The sequence below is a fragment of the Salvelinus fontinalis genome, chromosome 28 (assembly GCF_029448725.1).
Source record: "Salvelinus fontinalis isolate EN_2023a chromosome 28, ASM2944872v1, whole genome shotgun sequence".
Lineage (NCBI taxonomy): Eukaryota > Metazoa > Chordata > Actinopteri > Salmoniformes > Salmonidae > Salvelinus > Salvelinus fontinalis.
In genome coordinates this window covers 619,484-640,312 of record NC_074692.1, presented here as the reverse complement: position 1 = coordinate 640,312, position 20,829 = coordinate 619,484, and the positions used below count along the sequence as shown (strand labels likewise).

General features: G+C 45.4%; 1 protein-coding gene across 1 annotated transcript in view; it reads left to right on the top strand.

Annotated features, from left to right (window-relative positions):
• Nucleotides 1-20,829, top strand: part of kiaa0825 (KIAA0825 ortholog) — a gene marked incomplete in the record, with an annotated part of 170,173 nt that overhangs the window by 9,718 nt on the left and 139,626 nt on the right. The window contains 2 exon segments of the mRNA XM_055886033.1: nucleotides 7,730-7,898; nucleotides 8,091-8,751. Of these exon segments, the coding sequence (XP_055742008.1) occupies nucleotides 7,730-7,898; nucleotides 8,091-8,751 (830 nt within the window).

The window sequence follows — 20,829 nt, the reverse complement described above, 5'->3', positions numbered from 1 at the left end:
TCTGACTTGGTGTACAGGGAAATCACTGTAAGACCGGCCCATGTTCTGAATTCTGTCGCTGTACATTTCAAAAGTGCTGAACAAATAAATATATATACGTCTGTCCTGGTTCGCTCATTAATAATGTCTTAATCGAAATGACGGATTGCCTCTTATCCGCTTGTCATCCCCTTATGCCATAGTTTGTACATCTCAATTGTCAGTAGAAACTACATTTGTTTAAGCAAGTCAGCCATGTCAGCTATGTTTTTTTAAACGGCAGTAAATGAGGCAGAATGAACTGTTTCGCTGCCAGACAAGGCTCCGCTGATAGCCAGGTGTAGCAGTGGTAAGGTGTTGGGACTGCTGTTGGGACTCTGCTGTTGGGACAGCTTTATGTAGGCCCTAACAGTTTGTGGGCGCTGTTTGTCACCGTTATAGTGCAAAAATCACCACTGCTGCTTAGTGACGTCACCAGGCGTTAAATTACTTAATAGACCAATAACAGCTAGTTTGAATTTTGACAGGGATTATCAGTATTCCCCTGCACTCAGACCACTTCCAGACAGTCCTAGCAAAATTATTTTGTGAGAAAGTGCTCTTGCTAAAAAGCAATTTTTGTAAGGTACTTAATTGTTACCCAGAAATGATTTGATATTGAGATTAAAAAAAAACAGCTGCATTGGGCCTTTAACGTTGAGAAGACTCTACAACAAGGTCTGGCCTTGTAGCATCCAACTCTCTTGTAAGTTTAATATTACAACACGTTGTTAAAGATAGCTGCTGAAACCATGTGCGTGTGTGTGTGTGTGTGTGTGTGCGTGCTTGCGTACGTGTGCGCGTGTTCTGTTACTAATGAGCATTCCTAGCCGTTGCCAAGTATCTGTCAGAAACATCAGTGTGGGTTTACAGTTATTAAAGGTTCATTTGAGAAGTGAATGGTTGATTAAGATGCTCGTTGTTTACATTCTGATCTTTTGTGAGCTTGAAGAAGTCAATTATCTTTGAAAACATCACGGAGCAGAGCCCTCAAGCTTTAGGAAAATTCACTCATCTCAATTTGCCATTTACAATGAGGAGCCCTTCTTCAACCTATGTGAAAGAACATGCTTTTACAGCAACATTGCAGATTAAGAGCCTTTGATTGTCTGTCTCCGTCTTTGGTTCGTACTCCATCCGTTTGTATTCAGTTATGATACAGCATGATAACATTATTCACTTATAGTAGAGGAGTGAATCTTAAGATATGTGCCCAGACTGACTGTTATGTAAATCTTGCATAGACAGTTTAAGCATATCCCGTTTTAGGATTTATACATCAAAGGGAACATTACACCTGCTTTTTCCAACCAGTTACCACTGACTCATTTTGAGGTGTGTGAAAGCCACTTTGATGAGAACTTCTGCTCCAATTTTACATTCTTAACCCCCCCCCCTTCCCACATGAGATGGCTAGACAAGCCACCCGAGTCTATGTCTGTCGCTCTCTTTCGTTCGTTCTCTCTCTCTTTGAAAATACCACACTCAGGACAGAGTGAAATGGACTAGGCTCTCAATATTTTGATGGCACATATTGAGGGAGGGAGGGAGAGAGAGAGGAACCAGAGGAGACCGGGCATAGTGAAGGAGGGAGGGAGGGGGAGGAGGAGTAGAGAGAGAAATCTATATTTCAGCTCTTTTATCCTTTGTGCTGCTGTGAGGGCGAGGATAGATGATGAGGGACAGGCTAAATGTGGCGGCTGAACAAAGCCTCTCACTCTGGTACCATTAGCGTTTGCGTCTCATCCCCCCCTTTTCTCGCCCTCTTTTTTGGGGGAAAATGGGAACAAAATAATTGAAGATTCCACATCTTGAAACGAAAACCCTTGGGTAGGTAATTCAAGGCTTATTACTGAAGGCCAAGGCATTTTTCTTCCTTCTAAGCATTAAAGGGTTATTTTGTGTTCCTGTGGATATGGGAGAGGGATAACCATTATGAGAACAAAGGGACAGATAATGGGGAATTGGGCAAAAAATCTGGCGATCCCCACTCAGTCTGCACCTCCGGTCAGTCAGCCTTGGGCTCATCTCAGCCCATTGCTGGCAAGGCTCCTCTCTTACAGTACTTCCACCAAGGTCAGCCTCTGTCACACACAGAGGCAGCCGCACACGTGCACACACCTACCCACACATACACACACACCTGCTGCCTAATCCATTTATCAGTGTCTGGGACAAATTATGGAAGAGGAGGAGAGTAAAGGGAATCGGGACGATGAGAAGAGACATTGAGAGAGAGAGAGAGAGAGAGAGAGACATAACGAGAAAGAGAGACAGAGAGAGAGGGAGAGACAGAGAGAGACATAAAGAGAACGAGTGAGCTCTTACTGCCCTCTCCCGTGAAGGAAGGCTTCAACCTATTTGTGGGTCAGACTGGTTGGCCTGTTCCCAGCTCTCAGATGTCAGAGATTTGCCTAAGAGCTGCTCCCTAATTGAAGGAGATTAAGATAGGCTGACAACGGGGCCCGGCTCCCCCAAATTGAAATGCTGTAATCCATTAGGTTTCATCAAATGGTACACTTCAGGAGGCCAGCAGAAAAAGTCCTCTAATGAAGTGGCAGTGTAGGCCAAGGGACTGCAGACATTGCTGTCGCCTTTCTGCAAGGCAGGGAAATGGCTTACACTAGACGCCTGCCAACATTTCTCATAGTTATTTCTGCCGTGTGTGTGAGTGCGTGTGCTTGCATGTACCTTAAACATGTATGTGTGTATATCATCATCGGTCTGCGTACGTTTGTGTGTATGCGAGTGTGTGTGTGCCTGCGGTCTCTGGCAAGGTTGAGGGCACTAAGAGGGGCCACGGGCAGGGCGAATGGGGGATCCGTTTCAGGCTGTTCATTGAACCCCATTCCCTCTTGTTTCCGTGTAGAATGGGGCCTTTTGATGGGGCAGATATTTGGTTCCCAGGCGGCCGGTCCAGTTTGGAGCTAGGGCTAATTTGAAAGGGATCGCTTCCTGCCCCCTCTCTGCTTTCCTCTCCCCGGAGCCTGACAGACAGCCCCGCAGCCCACCCACACTAAATTAATTCTGACAAGGAACTTAAGATAACGTCAATGCACTGACTAATCACAGGATTGGGTTTCTGTAAGTCACAGAGCTGTGAAATGTGCCATCTAACAAAAGCCCTCCAATCACTCCTTTCTTTGGGGTGAGAGGGTGGGGACGGAGTGGTGGTGGTGTGCCCAGGCTTGTCTTGTAGGGAATTGCTGTAGGCCAATCTGAAAAACAATTCCATTTCGTTGGGGATGTGAGAAGGGGTAAGGAGGTGGGATGGACATGATATGATGGACATGTTTGTCGAGAGACTTTAAAGAAACTTCTCCTCCACTCATCTCCCGGCCTTTTGTTTAGCTTCAGCTATGTGGTTCTTTTCACCTCAGGTCTGTCCATTGTTACTTTCACTTGGTGGATTGACCGGGTGTTTCCTTGTGTCAAACTGCTGTCTTTCTCCTCCCTTTCTCTATCTCTCGCTGCATTAGCTGTCTAGCTCTGCAGCTTGTGAGCTCTGTGCGGTGGAAGTCATTGTGGTCGAGGCTAATCCGGTAGAGTTGATTAATCTCCAGATTGTTCCCACACCTCAGGTCTAAAGGTGAGACATTGTGAGGTGTTTGGGGGAGGGGGGGAGGAGGGCTCTGACATAGTCCATCATACACCCTGAGTTGGACCCCAGCCTGGCAGACATTCAATCAAACTGTAAATCCTACAGTGGACCTTCAAAGCTGAGATGAGAGAGAGAAGTAGGGGTGGGATATAAAAGTGTGTACTGTGCGTGCGTGCGTGCGTGCGTGCGTGCGTGCGTGTGCGTGCGTGACTGTGTATGGCCGTATGTGTCTTTCTATAGAAAGAGGTAAAATGAGAGGTGTATGCTGTAAAATGTTGTGTTTTGTTGGTGTTGAGAGGCTGGCTGACGGACCAGATGGATGCTCATTTAAGACCTGCTGTCTGAGTAAAGTCCTGGGGTGGAGCCCAGATCACACATCACACGTTTATGACTAACATTAAATAGACTGCCTCTATCTGCCTCTCCTATACACGTTTTAACATGAAGATATGTGGGCTAAAACAAATGTCAGTTTTGTCAGAAATGTGAAATGTCAGCTTGGCTTGCTTTGATTGGTAGAGTGGAGCTAGTGATTTCTTGTTTTGTGCTATATTGGTACATTTGGAGAAAAACATTGAGCTATATTAATTTGTATGCGTGAACAGAATTCAAACAATGCATGTGTACGCAATACATAATGATGCACAAGAAAACCTTTCTCTGCATTAATGGGGTACCATTCTTGAACACTGTGACACCCAAGGTAAGGGCGTAGAAGTTACTCAATCAAAACAAACAGCAATTAAAAAAGACATTGATTTTAGGTGGGGAGGGGGGGGGGGGAGTATTGTGTTCATTTTACAGACAGCACTGTCAGCGTTTCTCACACAAGCCGTTTGCGGGGGGGAGCTAGTTGGAGCTAGCGCTGTTTTACAGCTAGCGCTTGACTATCGTTGTGGAAGAGTATGTGTTCCCTCCAACAACACCTGTCACCACTTGGATGTCCTCTGTGGTGTCACAGACACATCACCACTCCCCTGGCGTGTTCTGGCTTTCTGTCAGTCAGCAAATTCTGCATCAAAATTAAGTAAATAGACTGTCTATACATACAGCTTCGTCTAGCCAACTAAAACCACGTGTGCGGGATTCAATCGACAGCAATTTGGATACAGATTGGTGGTCTATAACGTTTTATGCCCCACATTTTCCCTCTGAAATGAAAGTGTGTCACGTTGAATGGTTATTTAATGTGTCGTCATTGGGAGACATCTGGATGTGTGTATCGCCGACTCGCAGGGGGCAGGAGGAGCTTTATAGGCCCAGAGTGGTGAATGAGCTGGGTGTTAGTAAATGGAACTGTTTCCTTTTCTGTATCTCTCTCTCTCTCTCTCTCTCTCTCTCTCTCTCTCTCTCTCTCTCTCTCTCTCTCTCTTACTCTCTTTGTCTCTCCCTTCTCTCTCTCTCTCTCTCTTTCTCTCTCTCTCTCTCTCTCTAACTATCTCTCTATCTCTCTCTCTCCCTTCTCTCTCTCTCTCTCTCTCACTCTCTCTCTCTCTCTAACTCTCTCTGACTCTCCCTTCTCTCTTGCTCTCTCTCTTACTCTCTCTCTCACCCACGTACAGACGAGTGCTAGCATTGTTTTTCATGGACACGACTAAACATGTTGAGCCCGCGAATGTCATATCTAATCTGTCAATTTATCAAAGCTAAAATACTCCCCCCCTCTGCAGGATTAACGACTCAACTAGGCCCTGTCTACCCAATGGCAGTTCCGTTATTTCTTGGCCCTAATCCCTACAGATCTGATAGATGCCGCTCTGCCTTACCACTGAGCGAGTATACAGCTAGGGACTGTCCCTTAAACTCAACAGTGAGGGCCTTACAGTAGAGTGGGCTATCCCCGAAGTCGAGTGCCTATGCTGCTTCAACCTGCAACCCGGGCACCTCTTCAGGATCGTCCGGGCCAGAGCTTCAACTTCAGAACACTATGGGGTGCTCTCTCTCGGGTTGGCTTAGCCCAGAATCATCTCCTCCTACGACGTCTACCAATGCGCTCAGCGCCTATAGCTGTGTCTCCGGTTAGGTTATTTTACACCAGTCACTCGAGTCCCCAATAGACGAATTAACCAGATGCTAAAGAATCCTCAACGAATCAAGTCTACTTCAGAAACCTATAGTAGACGAGAGACTCTTTGATGACACAGGGTTACAGAACAATAAAGCAGGTTTATTCAAAATTCCAGAAACAGGCATAAAACAATCCCAGATCAATCAACCAATCAATGATAAGCAAAAATGTACAGTAAATGAAATTGAGAGACAACCTTCAGCGCCCTTAACTCAACCCCTTTTGAGGTGTGCCAATAAAATATAATATATATTTTTTTACCTTCTACAACTCTATAAACCGTTTGTTGGCTCCCCCCTCAGGATGATAAGTCCCTCAGATGGCGTCGAAAACTTGAACAACTACTTCAAACTTCTATCAATGAGGTACCCTTAAAGATTCCCCCTAGAATTTTACTTTGACTGAGTATGATACGAATCAAAATATACTTTAAGCTAAAGGCTACTGCAAAAATCTTCTTCCTGGGCTCCCGAGTGGCGCAGCATTCTAAGGCACTGCATCTCAGTGCTAGAGGCATCACTACAGACCCTGGTTCGATTCCAGGCTGTATCACAACCCAGCTGGCCCAGTTTCGTCTGGGGTTAGGGTTTGGTCGGGGTAGGCCGTAATTGTAAAATATAATGTGTTCTTAACTGATTTGCCTAGTTAAATATAGGTTATATAATAAAAAATATAGACATATCTTTTTAAATCCAGCATTCGACAAGTTCTTCTAGCAAGCTCACAGTTTTTTTCCCCATCAAAAGAATCCTAGCTCTTTTATACCCTCCATTTTCCTTTCTGCTGACTCATTGTGGTTAACACCTACCCTAATGACCTATTGACACCAAATGTTGACACCAAATGTGGCCCTCGTTCAAAAAGGTGCTTTTTCTGCCCCTTAACCCCTATCTTTTTCCCACCTAAACAGGACGTCCATCCACTTCACCCCTAACCGTTCTATCCTGGCAATTTCCAGATCACGGCAAACATCCTTATGCACCTTATTATTAACCTTAACTTTTAAACATTCATTCTTAAACATGAATCTTCCTCACCGCACTCAATTACAATCTTACTCCAACTCAATGTACCACTCCCATTACATCTTAAACATCCACCAACTTAAACATTTCATCATGGCAACAATACAACGTTTCAACGGTATAACCTTCCACCATCAACCTCTTGCAGGCCTACTCTAAGCTTAAATAAACATAGTTTATATGCCTCATACTTTAAAGCAAACAACATTATAACATTGTTAACTATTTCACTGCATTACTCGAATCCCCCTTATATATTTCCCCATGCTTTCAACCTTTAACATTTGACATATTTAACCTTTAATCACAATTTGAATACGTTATTTGACTTATTTTTCTTTAATCAATGTCAATTCTCTCTCAATGTTCATTCTTCTTTGTGCTCCATGTGCGTGTGAAAGGGAAACTTCTTCATGAGTGTGTGCGTGGGTGGATGCAAATGTGTCTCTAAAATGTCAAAGAGAACTGGGCCTTAACATACTACTCTTGATAAGATTAAAGGGGAGACAGAATTGCTCAGGTAGTCTGTTAATATGGGAGGTGTGTGTGTGTGTGTGTGTGTGTGTGTGTGTGTGTGTGTGTGTGTGTGTGTGTGTGTGTGTGTGTGTGTGTGTGTGTGTGTGTGTGTGTGTGTGTGTGTGTGTGTGTACTGAGTGCCTGGTGTGAAGTGGTGTTACACACGTCCGATACATGTGTGTCTCCCAGTGTCACTTCTCTCGCATTCCCTCGCCACACACACACACCACACACACACACACACACACACACACACACACACACACACACACACACACACACACACACACACACACACACACACACACACACACACACAGCCGAGATATATTGATGTCTGTGTTCATTACTGCTGATGTGTCTCTCTCAGGGTTTGGGGGTGTGTGTGTATCGGCGGGGGGGGGGGGGGGGGGGGGGGAATACAGTACTGTTATGCAGTATGTGATGGAGGTGACAGTCAGAGGTTTATTGTGAGTGGCGTGTGTCTCTGTCCCTCTCCAGTATAGAACAGAGTCTGAAGGAACTGCAGGGGAAGATGGGTGAGTCCTGGACGGGGGAGCGTCCACCCAGCCCAACGGAATGTCTGCAGTGGTTTAACCCACGGAACCCCAGCACTGTCAGGCCTGTCGCCACAGGAAGCCAGGAGCTTCTGGACTTCCTGAAAGCTCTGGTAATAACACATCATGATAATAATGATGAGAGAGGGGTGAACCTACAATGCACAATGCTATGTAGTTCACTAGCCAGTCAAAATGTGCTTATCAATAACCATCCATAACATTGAAAAGATTTGCTGATCGTATTGATACCTATAAACATGTTGATAGCTCCTCCATGAACCATCCTTCCTCCGCCTCTTCAGCTCCAGTACCTTAGGACCGAGGAGGAGGGGCGAGAGGACGTGACCCTCCAGCTGCTCCACAACATCTCCTCCCAGTGTGGCGTGTCCTTCCCCAACACCACCCCCTCGCCCACCTCCCAGCAGCCCGGCCCCTCGTCACACACCTCGGTCCACACGGTCAGGGACGACAGTGCTCTGGAGAGCCATGAGGTGTGGGACGAGGTAAGGCTCCGGCTGTGGCGCCACCTGCTGGACAGACTTTCCTGTCCCCTCCCCGTCCCTCAGCGCATCTACTGTCTGCAGCAGCTGTTCTTCCTCTACCCAGAGTGGGAGGTGCTGACGCGCTACCAGGGCCTGAGGAGCCAGGCTGTCCTGTCTCTGCTCCACTCTGCCCTGGCCTCCAGCCCCGGTGGGAAGGAGACGGGCTTCGACAGGCTGGCCCTGGGGCTCCGTGCTGCCGCCCCGGCCCTGTGCTCGGCCCTCAGGGAGGAGCTCCAGGTTCTCAATGGGGTGGCCAAGCCCCACACCATTCTGGGTTTCCTGAATGCTGCCTACCTGAACACTGTGTCCCAGGAGCTGGGCGCCATGATGGAGAGAGAGTGTGAGAACGCCCTAAAGGACAACACTACGCCGAGCGGCGGCAAGGGGAGGAAAAGCTCGGCCAGGACCAAGGCGACTGTAGGTCAGTGGAGCAAACCTGTTACTCTCTCTAAACTGTACCACACTCTCCCCACTCACACACTGTAAGGTCCTGCATTTATTTTCGCCATCAAACTTGTGTTCTGTTTTGTTGTGTTCTGGAACGTAGCCCTCTTTCTTTGTGTTCTTGAACGTAGCCCTGTCTTTCATTGATTTCACCTGTGTTAGTTACTCATCTGGTCTCATCAGCTCCTGATTTAGTTCAGTATTGTTCGTTCTGACGCTACTAAAGCCTTTTCCTAGCTCGTTTGTGAGAACCAGTTCTAGTTTTGATTCACCTGCCTGTTTGCCTACCTGTGTATGACCATTGCCTGCCTGTGGTCGCGATTCCTGCCTTCTGCGAAGGCGAAAGAAACACCTGCCGCGCACTGCGCGTGAATCTACACCTTTTTCTCCCCGAGTATTCATTGCACACACCTAGCACTGGAGAAGGAGCAATCTTTATCTACATTCTTTTAAATTCCATTCACTTGAACACAAGTTGGGACTTTACTCTTTTACTACAGAGTGCTTCACTTAAGGCTTTCTCTCGTAGCAAATGAATGCAAACTAAGGGTAAAACGGACAAAGATGACCTTGGTAGTGAGCACAGGCCTTGTAACCTATCCTTCACAGCTAAGGATAAGTCTAGGAGTTGATGGCTCCTTACGTTATCGGCCTTGGGCTAGGGAGAATAATAGAACGAAACAGCTGAGAAGTATTTACAAAAATTTGAAAGGAAGTCATTTCTCTTGTGTGGGAGGAAAGGAGTGATGTACAGAGAGACTGGGGAACAACAAATCTGTACATGGTATGTCACATCTGATAGATCCCCTTATACTCTATGTTTGGCTCTCTGATTGGCCTATTTATGGGATAGATGGGGTAACCATCCACAAAGTAGACAACTCCATTGTTTACTTTCCCAAAATGGTGCATATGTCAGGCGTGCTTCCTTCTGGGGATGGGAAGTGTGCTTTTTACATCTGCCACTCTTCTAAACCCACAGCCGTCTCTCACTCTCTTTCCCTCCCTTCCTAGCTCCCTCTCTATCCCGCTCTCTTTCCCTACCCTTAAACATGAGATGAAAGTAGGCAGCCAGGATAATTGGCCATGCGTCAGTTAGGCTGTTTGATCACAGCGCGGCGGCTGTGGCTCCGGCTACACACCTACGTGCCGCTCAACAAACCGTCAAATGTAGCACCGGAGGCAGAACATCTCACCAAAGGGAAGCAGCGCCCGCAAAGTGTAACGACACTAAAGCGATGCAGTTTTTTTTTGCCCCCTTGTCATGTGAGTGCCTGCTCCACCGCAACTACTGTGGGACGGGGATCGGGGCTAGTTTTTTGGGGGGTCACGTCAACGAAAGACAACAGTAGACACCCAAACATCAACAGATCCACCAAGGACACTGTGGCCTAATCGGAGTGGCTTCACGTCATCTCAGTGGTTGTCTCTTACCTATGGAGATCTTCAAGGGCTGCTTTGACAATGACGACACACAGGAAAACAATATGCATATATTCACTTGATGCATACATTCTCAGATCCCTATTATCTCCCTGTGGCGTGTTATTGTTTATTTCCGCCTATCTATTTATCTGCTGGATTTTCAATGGAGGGGTGGGTAAGGGAGGGGAGCCTGAGAGGCAGCCAGAGCCTGTGCTTCCTTCCCAGAGCTCTCCCAGGGGAGTGCAGTCTCTGGCATCAACTACTGTCAAACCAGTGAACCATTTAACAGCGTTCACATCAGCGAGATGTGACAGTTCTTTTAACCCCTCTCTCTGAATGGGGAAGCTCTGACATTGTTCCCGGACAGATGTGGGTGTCTCAGCCCTTTGTAGCCCCTTTCCTCACCGTCCCTCGCTCTCCCCCCCCCCCCCCCCCCCCCCTTTCTCTCTCCTTCCCGGTAGTAATGGGGTGATCAGTAGGACTCTGGAGTCTGCCGGACAGATTGACTGGCCAGGAACAATGCAAGCTTTAAACCTTACTATCACACCTCACTGCGTCTGGACAGGAAAAGGGGTAATCAAAGTGTGTGCGTGTCTGTTTGTGTGTTCGTGCACGTACACGTGCATTGCTATCTGCCAGGTAGTCTGTCTTTGAATGTGTTTGTGCAGCGTTTAAAGTACCTCAGAGGAAACGTGTAATTTCCATGATGTCTAATGATGACGTGCACTAATTCGGCAGAAAATAGTATCTTACATAGGCCTAATATATACATGATGTAAAATTGCAGAATTTCCAAATCTTTTCCGAATAATTGCTTCCCAATTTGCGCAGTATGGAAACAGAACACGCTTTTCATGTACACCTTTGGAAAGTGACACACCTGGCTTGCCTGCTTATACGTCTATCTATAAACTTGTCCCAGGCAATCATTCAGCACGGCTGAAGATTCTCCATTCACACACTGGAGAACATCTGCGTGCTCCCCTAGATATGAATTCCAGTCCCAGTTTCCAATAATTCCCTCCGACTTGTTCCGTGCGCTGTAGAAGTACTGTACCTGGAGAGGTTTGAACGTGTGTAGGACGCACATTCACCTCCACCCGCCGCCCTCCTCCTCCCTCCGTGCCTCGTTCCTTGGCTCTTTGAACTCCCGCCAGTCAAAGTGCACCAGCCTATTCAGCGGGGAGAGTGCTTCAGTAGGGCCGGAGATAGCTCGCACTGCTACTGCTGCTGCTGCCACCGCAGGAGATTCCTTCTGGGGATTGAGGCTACTTGGGAATGGTGTTTGTTCATATTTAATAAGAGCTGCTCCTCGCTAGATCATATCTGTGCAGGGGTTCAGACGCGGTGTCTGCCGGGCCGTGCGCACGAATGTAGCCATGTAATTACGGCAGGAGGAGGGGGAGGGTTGAACCAGAGGTTTTTATATGCCTGATGCTCTCTGTTTACGGCTGCTGCTTCCCATTGTATAGCCACAGCCTTGCACATCCCTAAGCTGTCTAGAAGGTCTGGTTTAAGAGCTGTGGGTTCACGACCTAGTGAGGGGTTGTTTACTGATGTTAATGAGGCTTCATTACGCGTGTGTGTGTGCGCGTGTGTGTGTGCGTGTGTGAGAGAATCTTTTAATGTGTGTTCACAATTTCACTTGAGATTTTATGAATTCCACTATGTCCCATTGTCTCCAAACCCTAGGTCCGTTTGGAATTACTGCAAGAGTAAACATGGCACTGTGTTGTGTGTGTTTGTGCGAGCGTGCGCGCATGTGTGTGCGCACACGTGTACGTGCGTGCGTAGTTCGCGTGTGTCAAATCCGGTTCCATTTCCTCAGAATGGTCACAAAAGCTTTTGTGCATCACTCTTGTTAAGCTCAAGCATATCAACGAACCACTCAAGTATTCTAGCACCTTCTTTCAGAGGGAGTAGAGCAGGGCTTATTGAGAGCACAGACAGGATAACACTCTGCTACTGTATGGAGTCCTAGAGGGTCCAAGAACACGGTCAGGGACCTAAACAAGTGGCCTGTAATGAAATGTTGCCACACAATACAATACGTCCCTCTCTCCATTTGGATCTGATTGGCTATAGAGTACAAGGAGAGAGCTGACAGCAGCCTTAGCCTGGCCACCGTACAACCCCCCCCCCCCAACCAGCCCCTCCCTCCCTTAATCGAGATATCAAAACTTCCCACTTTCCCCCCCCTGTGAACGGCGGGTAGCCCCTGCTGTGGTTCAGGCAGACTGTGCCTCTTGCAGTCCAGGGGCCATGAGGGCCACGGTTGGGGCGGAGGAGGGGGGCATCAGCGGGAGTCACCCATAATACGGCTGTCTGGTTGAGCAGCGGGCCGCGACGGATGGAGCGGGACCCAGCCGCCACGGGGCCCCGTGGGCAGTCCTCCCGGTGGCCCCCCCAAGCGCCGTTCTGACCCTGCCACCCTCACGCAGGGGGCCAATCAGCGCCCTGAGAGCCGTGCCTCCTTTATACCCCCCCCCTTAAACTTCCGTGACACACATACACACCATCCACCCCACCTTCCATCCGTCTCCTCTGAGTGCCAACATGCACGGGGGGGGGGGGGGGGGGGGTAGAAAGGAGACCAGCTTGATGTAGTAGTGAGGGAGTCCTTGGGCTCTACGGTTTACATCTGCATCTCTGTGGATATCTGCCTTCAATCCACTGACAAACCCTTTGTTGTTCTGTCAGTGCCAGTCTGCGGAGAATAGCACCCGGCGATCTGACTGCATGATAAACTTGTCAATGGGCTTTTGAAATGTATATCCCGCTCCACACAGAACTGGAGTTTTTTTTTATGACCAGCAACAACGTACGTACGCACACACAAACACACACACGCGCGCGCACATCTCAGCGCCTGTCTGAGTTATTGTAATCATGGGTGGAGTTGAGACGTGAGGCTTGAGGCCAGCCAGCTAACCATCCCTGGCAGAGTTAGAGAGAGCAGCCCTGGCAAAGGACCATGGAGATGTCAGTCACGCTACAAGGAGGGAGAGAGAGAGAGAGGGGGGGGGGGAGAGAGGGGGGAGAGAGAGAGGAGTGAAATTAAATCAGTGGCTAAATTATTGCGTGATTGCCCATTCCCAACAGACTCTGGCAACATTGGGAAGAAAGTGTCTAATAATTGGTTTTTCGGCCACATCAGACACATGCAATTCCCCTCACTAATGGGTCTGTTAGGTAGTGCCGGGCCTCCGGGGTCAGGGAAGGACAGAAGACGGCCAGACAACAAGCCGGTGCACCCCACTCTGACGACTGAGGGAACAAGAGAGAGAGCGAGAGAGAAAGAGAGAGTGAGCGCTGAGGAAATGAAGTGGTAATAAGTACAGCCCAAAGGGGAAATGCACTTCAGTGTGAGTTTAATACATCAGGCCGGGGATTTGGCAGCCCGCCATACAGCAATTGTTTACATTTTTTGCTCACTGGCTGCATCTGTTCTGTTTTGTAAACGGCACTAAACTATCCGCCCGTAAACACCGGAATCAATAACAACTGCTGAGGGAATTCCCTTCCCTCCCTCCCTCTGTTTCCGTCCCCTCCCCTCTCTCCCTTTTCATGCCAGTCAAGGGGAGTGTGACTGTGACAGTAATGTTGTTCAGCTCAGGTGGAACTGCCGTGGAGGAGACTGATGGCTTTCCCCCCAAATGGATGTTTGTGTTCCTTTGTGTTCCTACCAAGCACATGCTGTCTATCCTTGGCCACCATCCTCCACAATTGATAGTACACGTTGTCTTTACTGGTAGATTGTCTTCCTGCCTAGTCGCCTTGGTCATGGCTGTGGAAATAAGAACATGACCTCTCTAGCTCCTCCGATATGTCGCCCTCTTGGCTGTGTTTTCACAAGGGCCATGAAACTATCCATCACCACGTAACACCAACTGCAGTATGTGACTCCACTTCTATTTCAATGACTTGTTCTCCAAGTTAGGGTAGTCTAATATTCCCATGATTTCCTGGCACAGTCTTTTACCTATCATTCTCAATCAAAGAAATATATCATTCAGGTGTGATACAATAGTGATCAAGTCCATTCTAGGGCTGCAATTGTGCTAGTTTCCTGTATAGTTTTTCTGTAGACTGACCCTTAAGTGAACCCTACCGTGTTCCTCCCTGCCTCTCTGTGCTCTCTTGTCGATGACACACCTGGGTGCCTTAAGCACCCCCATTTGGTTCCACCGTGTGATGTGACACAGGCATAATGACCTTTAAATGGCTGTATCCTGTATAGCAGTGGAGCCAGGGCTATAAATACATATAGTTCATATAGCAATGGGTGTTGGAGTAGACAGGGCTGTTAAACTCCAAGGTCATGTGTCACGGTGGGAGTGTTGGAGTGACAGAGAGACGGAGGAGGGAAACAGTCTTCCTGGGTTCACGGACAACTCACCTGAGAGAATAGAGAAGGGGACAGTCAACAGGTTGCCCACTCAGGAGAGAGCTCTTTATTAAGAGGAGGTTATACGTTGGTGTTTCTTTGAGACACATCACATCTCGTTTAGATGGTTTGCTTGGAGAGAGAGAGAGAGAGAGGGAGGGAGGGAGGGAGGGAGGGAGGGAGAGAGAGAGAGAGAGAGAGGGAGAGAGAGGGAGGGAGGGAGGGAGGGAGGGAGGGAGGGAGGGAGGAGGGAGGGAGGGAGGGAGGGAGGGAGGGAGGGAGGGAGGGAGGGAGGGAGAGAGAGAGAGAGAGAGAGAGAGAGAGAGAGAGAGAGAGGAGAGAGAGAGAGAGAGAGAGAGAGAGAGAAGAGAGAGAGAGAGAGAGAGAGAGAGAGAGAGAGAGAGAGAGAGAGAGAGGAGAGAGAGGAGGAAGAGAGAGAGAGGGAGGGAGGGAGGGAGGGAGGGAGGGAGGGGGGGGGGGGGGAGGGAGGGGGGGGGGGGGGAGGGAGGAGGGAGGGGGGGGGGGAGGAGAGAGAGAGAGGGAGGGAGGGAGGGAGGGAGGGAGGGAGGGAGGGAGGGGAGGGAGGAGGGAGGGAGGGAGGGAGGGAGGGAGGGAGAGAGAGAGAGAGAGAGAGAGAGAGAGAGAGGAGAGAGAGAGAGAGAGAGAGAGAGAGAGAGAGAGAGAGAGAGAGAGAAGAGAGAGAGAGAGAGAGAGAGAGAGAGAGAGAGAGAGAGAGAGAGAGGGAGGGAGGGAGGGAGGGAGGGAGGGAGGGAGGGAGGGAGGGAGGGAGAGAGACTGTCTCCCTATTTGCCTGTCACAGCCTGAGGGACACTGAATAATAACATCTGCATAGTATATAGTAACTTACTTATTATTAGTACTATTGTTATTACTATTATTGTTATTTATATTATTATTGTTGTTTATCATTCCAAATAGTAGTGGTAGGGGTGATGGTAATGATAGTAGTTTAGTGATGGTGGTGGTAGTAGTAGTATTGATGATGGTAGTTGTAGTACTGATGTAATGGTGGTAGTAGTAGTAGTATTGATGATGGTAGTTGTAGTACTGATGTAATGGTGGTAGTAGTAGTAGTATTGATGATGGTAGTTGTAATGGTAGTATTAGTATTGATGATGGTAGTTGTAGTACTGATGTAATGGTGGTAGTAGTAGTAGTATTGATGATGGTAGTTGTAGTACTGGTGTAATGGTGGTAGTAGTAGTAGTATTGATGATGGTAGTTGTAGTACTGATGTAATGGCGGTAGTAGTAGTAGTAGTATTGATGATGGTAGTTGTAGTACTGATGTAATGGTGGTAGTAGTAGTATTGATGATGGTAGTTGTGGTACTGATGTAATGGTAGTAGTAGTAGTAGTAGTATTGATGATGGTAGTTGTAGTACTGATGTAATGGTGGTAGTAGTAGTATTGATGATGGTAGTTGTAGTACTGATGTAATGGTGGTAGTAGTAGTATTGATGATGGTGGTTGTAGTACTGATGTAATGGTGGTAGTAGTAGTAGTATTGATGATGGTAGTTGTAGTACTGATGTAATGGGGTAGTAGTAGTATTGATGATGGTAGTTGTAGTACTGATGTAATGGTGGTGGTAGTATTAGTATTGATGATGGTAGGTGTAGTACTGATGATGGAGTTGTAGTACTGATGTATGTGGTAGTATTGATGATGGTAGTTGTAGTACTGATGTAATGGTAGTAGTAGTAGTATTGATGATGGTAGTTGTAGTACTGATGTAATGGTGGTAGTAGTAGTATTGATGATGGTGGTTGTAGTACTGATGTAATGGTGGTAGTAGTAGTAGTATTGATGATGGTAGTTGTAGTACTGATGTAATGGTGGTAGTAGTAGTATTGATGATGGTAGTTGTAGTACTGATGTAATGGTGGTGGTAGTATTAGTATTGATGATGGTAGGTGTAGTACTGATGTAATGGTGGTAGTAGTAGTATTGATGATGGTAGTTGTAGTACTGATGTAATGGCGGTAGTAGGTAGTAGTAGTATTGATGATGGTAGTTGTAGTACTGATGTAATGGTGGTAGTAGTAGTATTGATGATGGTAGTTGTAGTACTGATGTAATGGTAGTAGAGTAGTAGTAGTATTGATGATGGTAGTTGTAGTACGGATGTAATGGTGGTAGTAGTATTGATGATGGTAGTGTAGTATTGATGATGGTAGTTGTAGTACTGATGTAATGGTGGTAGTAGTAGTATTGATGATGGTGGTTGTAGTACTGATGTAATGGTGGTAGTAGTAGTAGTATTGATGATGGTAGTTGTAGTACTGATGTAATGGTGGTAGTAGTAGTAGTATTGATGATGGTAGTTGTAGTACTGATGTAATGGTGGTAGTAGTATTGATTATGGTAGTTGTAGTACTGATGTAATGGTGGTGGTAGTAGTAGTATTGATGATGGTAGTTGTAATGGTGGTAGTAGTATTGATGATGGTGGTTGTAGTACTGTGTAATGGTGGTGGTAGTAGTAGTATTGATGATGGTGGTTTGTAGTACTGATGTAATGGTGGTAGTGGTAGTAGTATTGATGATGGTAGTTGTAGTACTGATGTAATGGTGGTAGTAGTAGTAGTATTGATGTTGGCAGTTGTAGTACTGATGTAATGATGGTAGTAGTAGTAGTTAGTATTGATGATGGTAGGTGTAGTACTGATGTAATGGTGGTAGTAGTAGTAGTATTGATGATGGTGGTTGTAGTACTGATGTAATGGTGGTAGTAGTAGTAGTATTGATGATGGTAGTTGTAGTACTGATGTAATGGTGGTAGTAGTATTGATGATGGTAGTTGTAGTATTGATGATGGTAGTTGTAGTACTGATGTAATGGTGGTAGTAGTAGTATTGATGATGGTGGTTGTAGTACTGATGTAATGGTGGTAGTAGTAGTATTGATGATGGTAGTTGTAGTACTGATGTAATGGTGGTAGTAGTTGTAGTATTGATGATGGTAGGTGTAGTACTGATGTAATGGTGGTAGTATTATTGATGATGGCAGTTGTAGTACTGATGTAATGGTGGTAGTAGTAGTAGTATTGATGATGGTAGTTGTAGTACTGATGTAATGGTGGTAGTAGTAGTAGTATTGATGATGGTAGTTGTAGTACTGATGTAATGGTTTTAGTAGTAGTAGTATTGATGATGGTAGTTGTAATGGTAGTATTAGTATTGATGATGGTAGTTGTAGTACTGATGTAATGGTGGTAGTAGTAGTAGTATTGATGATGGTAGTTGTAGTACTGGTGTAATGGTGGTAGTAGTAGTAGTATTGATGATGGTAGTTGTAGTACTGATGTAATGGCGGTAGTAGTAGTAGTAGTATTGATGATGGTAGTTGTAGTACTGATGTAATGGTGGTAGTAGTAGTATTGATGATGGTAGTTGTGGTACTGATGTATGGTAGTAGTAGTAGTAGTAGTATTGATGATGGTAGTTGTAGTACTGATGTACTGGTGGTAGTAGTAGTATTGATGATGGTAGTTGTAGTACTGATGTTATGGTGGTAGTAGTAGTATTGATGATGGTAGTTGTAGTACTGATGTAATGGTGGTAGTAGTAGTAGTATTGATGATGGTAGTTGTAGTACTGATGTAATGGTGGTAGTAGTAGTATTGATGATGGTAGTTGTAGTACTGATGTAATGGTGGTGGTAGTAATAGTATTGATGATGGTAGGTGTAGTATTGATGATGGTAGTTGTAGTACTGATGTAATGGTGGTAGTATTGATGATGGTAGTTGTAGTACTGATGTAATGGTAGTAGTAGTAGTATTGATGATGGTAGTTGTAGTACTGATGTAATGGTGGTAGTATTAGTATTGATGATGGTGGTTGTAGTACTGATGTAATGGTGGTAGTAGTAGTAGTATTGATGATGGTAGTTGTAGTACTGATGTAATGGTGGTAGTAGTAGTATTGATGATGGTAGTTGTAGTACTGATGTAATGGTGGTGGTAGTATTAGTATTGATGATGGTAGGTGTAGTACTGATGTAATGGTGGTAGTAGTAGTATTGATGATGGTAGTGTAGTACTGATGTAATGGCGGTAGTAGTAGTAGTAGTATTGATGATGGTAGTTGTAGTACTGATGTAATGGTGGTAGTAGTAGTATTGATGATGGTAGTTGTAGTACTGATGTAATGGTAGTAGTAGTAGTAGTAGTATTGATGATGGTAGTTGTAGTACTGATGTAATGGTGGTAGTAGTATTGATGATGGTAGTTGTAGTATTGATGATGGTAGTTGTAGTACTGATGTAATGGTGGTAGTAGTAGTATGATGATGGTGGTTGTAGTACTGATGTAATGGTGGTAGTAGTAGTAGTATTGATGATGGTAGTTGTAGTACTGATGTAATGGTGGTAGTAGTAGTAGTATTGATGATGGTAGTTTGTAGTACTGATGTAATGGTGGTAGTAGTATTGATTATGGTAGTTTGTAGTACTGATGTAATGGTGGTGGTAGTAGTAGTATTGATGATGGTAGTTGTAATGGTGGTAGTAGTATTGATTGATGGTGGTTGTAGTGACTGATGTAATGGTGGTGGTAGTAGTAGTATGATGATGGTGGTTGTAGTACTGATGTAATGGTGGTAGTGGTAGTAGTATTGATGATGGTAGTTGTAGTACTGATGTAATGGTGGTAGTAGTAGTAGTATTGATGTTGGCAGTTGTAGTACTGATGTAATGATGGTAGTAGTAGTAGATAGGATTGATGATGGTAGGTGTAGTACTGATGTAATGGTGGTAGTAGTAGTAGTATTGATGATGGTGGTTGTAGTACAGATGTAATGGTGGTAGTAGTAGTAGTATTGATGATGGTAGTTGTAGTACTGATGTAATGGTGGTAGTAGTATTGATGATGGTAGTTGTAGTATGATGATGGTACGTTGTAGTACTGATGTAATGGTGGTAGTAGTAGTATTGATGATGGTGGTTGTAGTACTGATGTAATGGGTGGTAGTAGTAGTATTGATGATGGTAGTTGTAGTACTGATGTAATTGGTGGTGGTAGTATTAGTATTGATGATGGTAGTTGTAGTACTGATGTAATGGTGTTAGTAGTAGTATGATGAGGGTAGTTGTAGTACTGATGTAATGGCGGTAAGTAGTAGTAGTAGTATTGATGATGGTAGTTGTAGTACTGATGGAATGGTGGTAGTAGTAGTATTGATGATGGTAGTTGTAGTACTGATGTAATGTAGTAGTAGTAGTAGTAGTATTGATGATGGTAGTTGTAGTACTGATGTAATGGTAGGTAGTAGTATTTGGAATGATGGTAGTTGTAGTATTGATGATGGTAGTTGTAGTAATGATGTAATGGTGGTAGTAGTAGTATTGATGATGGTGGTGTAGTACTGATGTAATGGTGGTAGTAGTAGTAGTATTGATGATGGTAGTTGTAGTACTGATGTAATGGTGGTTGTAGTAGTAGTATTGATGATGGTAGTTGTATTACTGATGTAATGTGTGGTATAGTAGTAGTATGATGTATGGTAGGTTGTAGTACTGATGTAATGGTGGTGTAGTAGTAGCGTATGATGATGATAGTTGTAGTAATGATGTAATGTGGTAGTGTAGTAGTATTGATGATGGTAGTTGTAGTACTGATGTAATGGTGGTAGTAGTAGTTGTATTGATTGATGAGTAGTTGTAGTACTGATGTATGATGGTAGTAGGTAGTAGTGTAGTGATGATGGTCAGTGTAGTACTGATGTAATGGTGGTAGTAGTAGAGTATTGATGATGGTAGTTGTAGTATGATGTAATGTGGTAGTAGTAGTAGTGTAATGAGTTGTAGTAATGAGTAAGGTGGTAGTAGTAGTAGTATTGATGATGGTAGTTGTAGTACTGAATGTAATGGGTGAGTAGTAGTAGTAGTTATTGATGATGGTAGTTGTAGTAATGATGGTAATGGTGGTAGTAGTTAGTAGTATGGTAGTTGAGTATTGATGATGGTAGTTGTAGTACTGATGTAATGGTGGTAGTAGTAGTATTGATGAGGGTGGTTGTAGTACTGAGGTAATGGTGGTAGTAAGTAGTATTGATGATGGTAGTTGTAGTACTGATGTAATGGTGGTAGTATGAGTATTTGATGATGGTAGTTGTAGTACTGATGTAATGGGTGTAGTGGTAGTATTGATGATGGTAGGTTGTAGTACTGATGTAATGGGGTAGTGTAGTAGTAGTATTGATGATGGTAGTTGTAGTACTG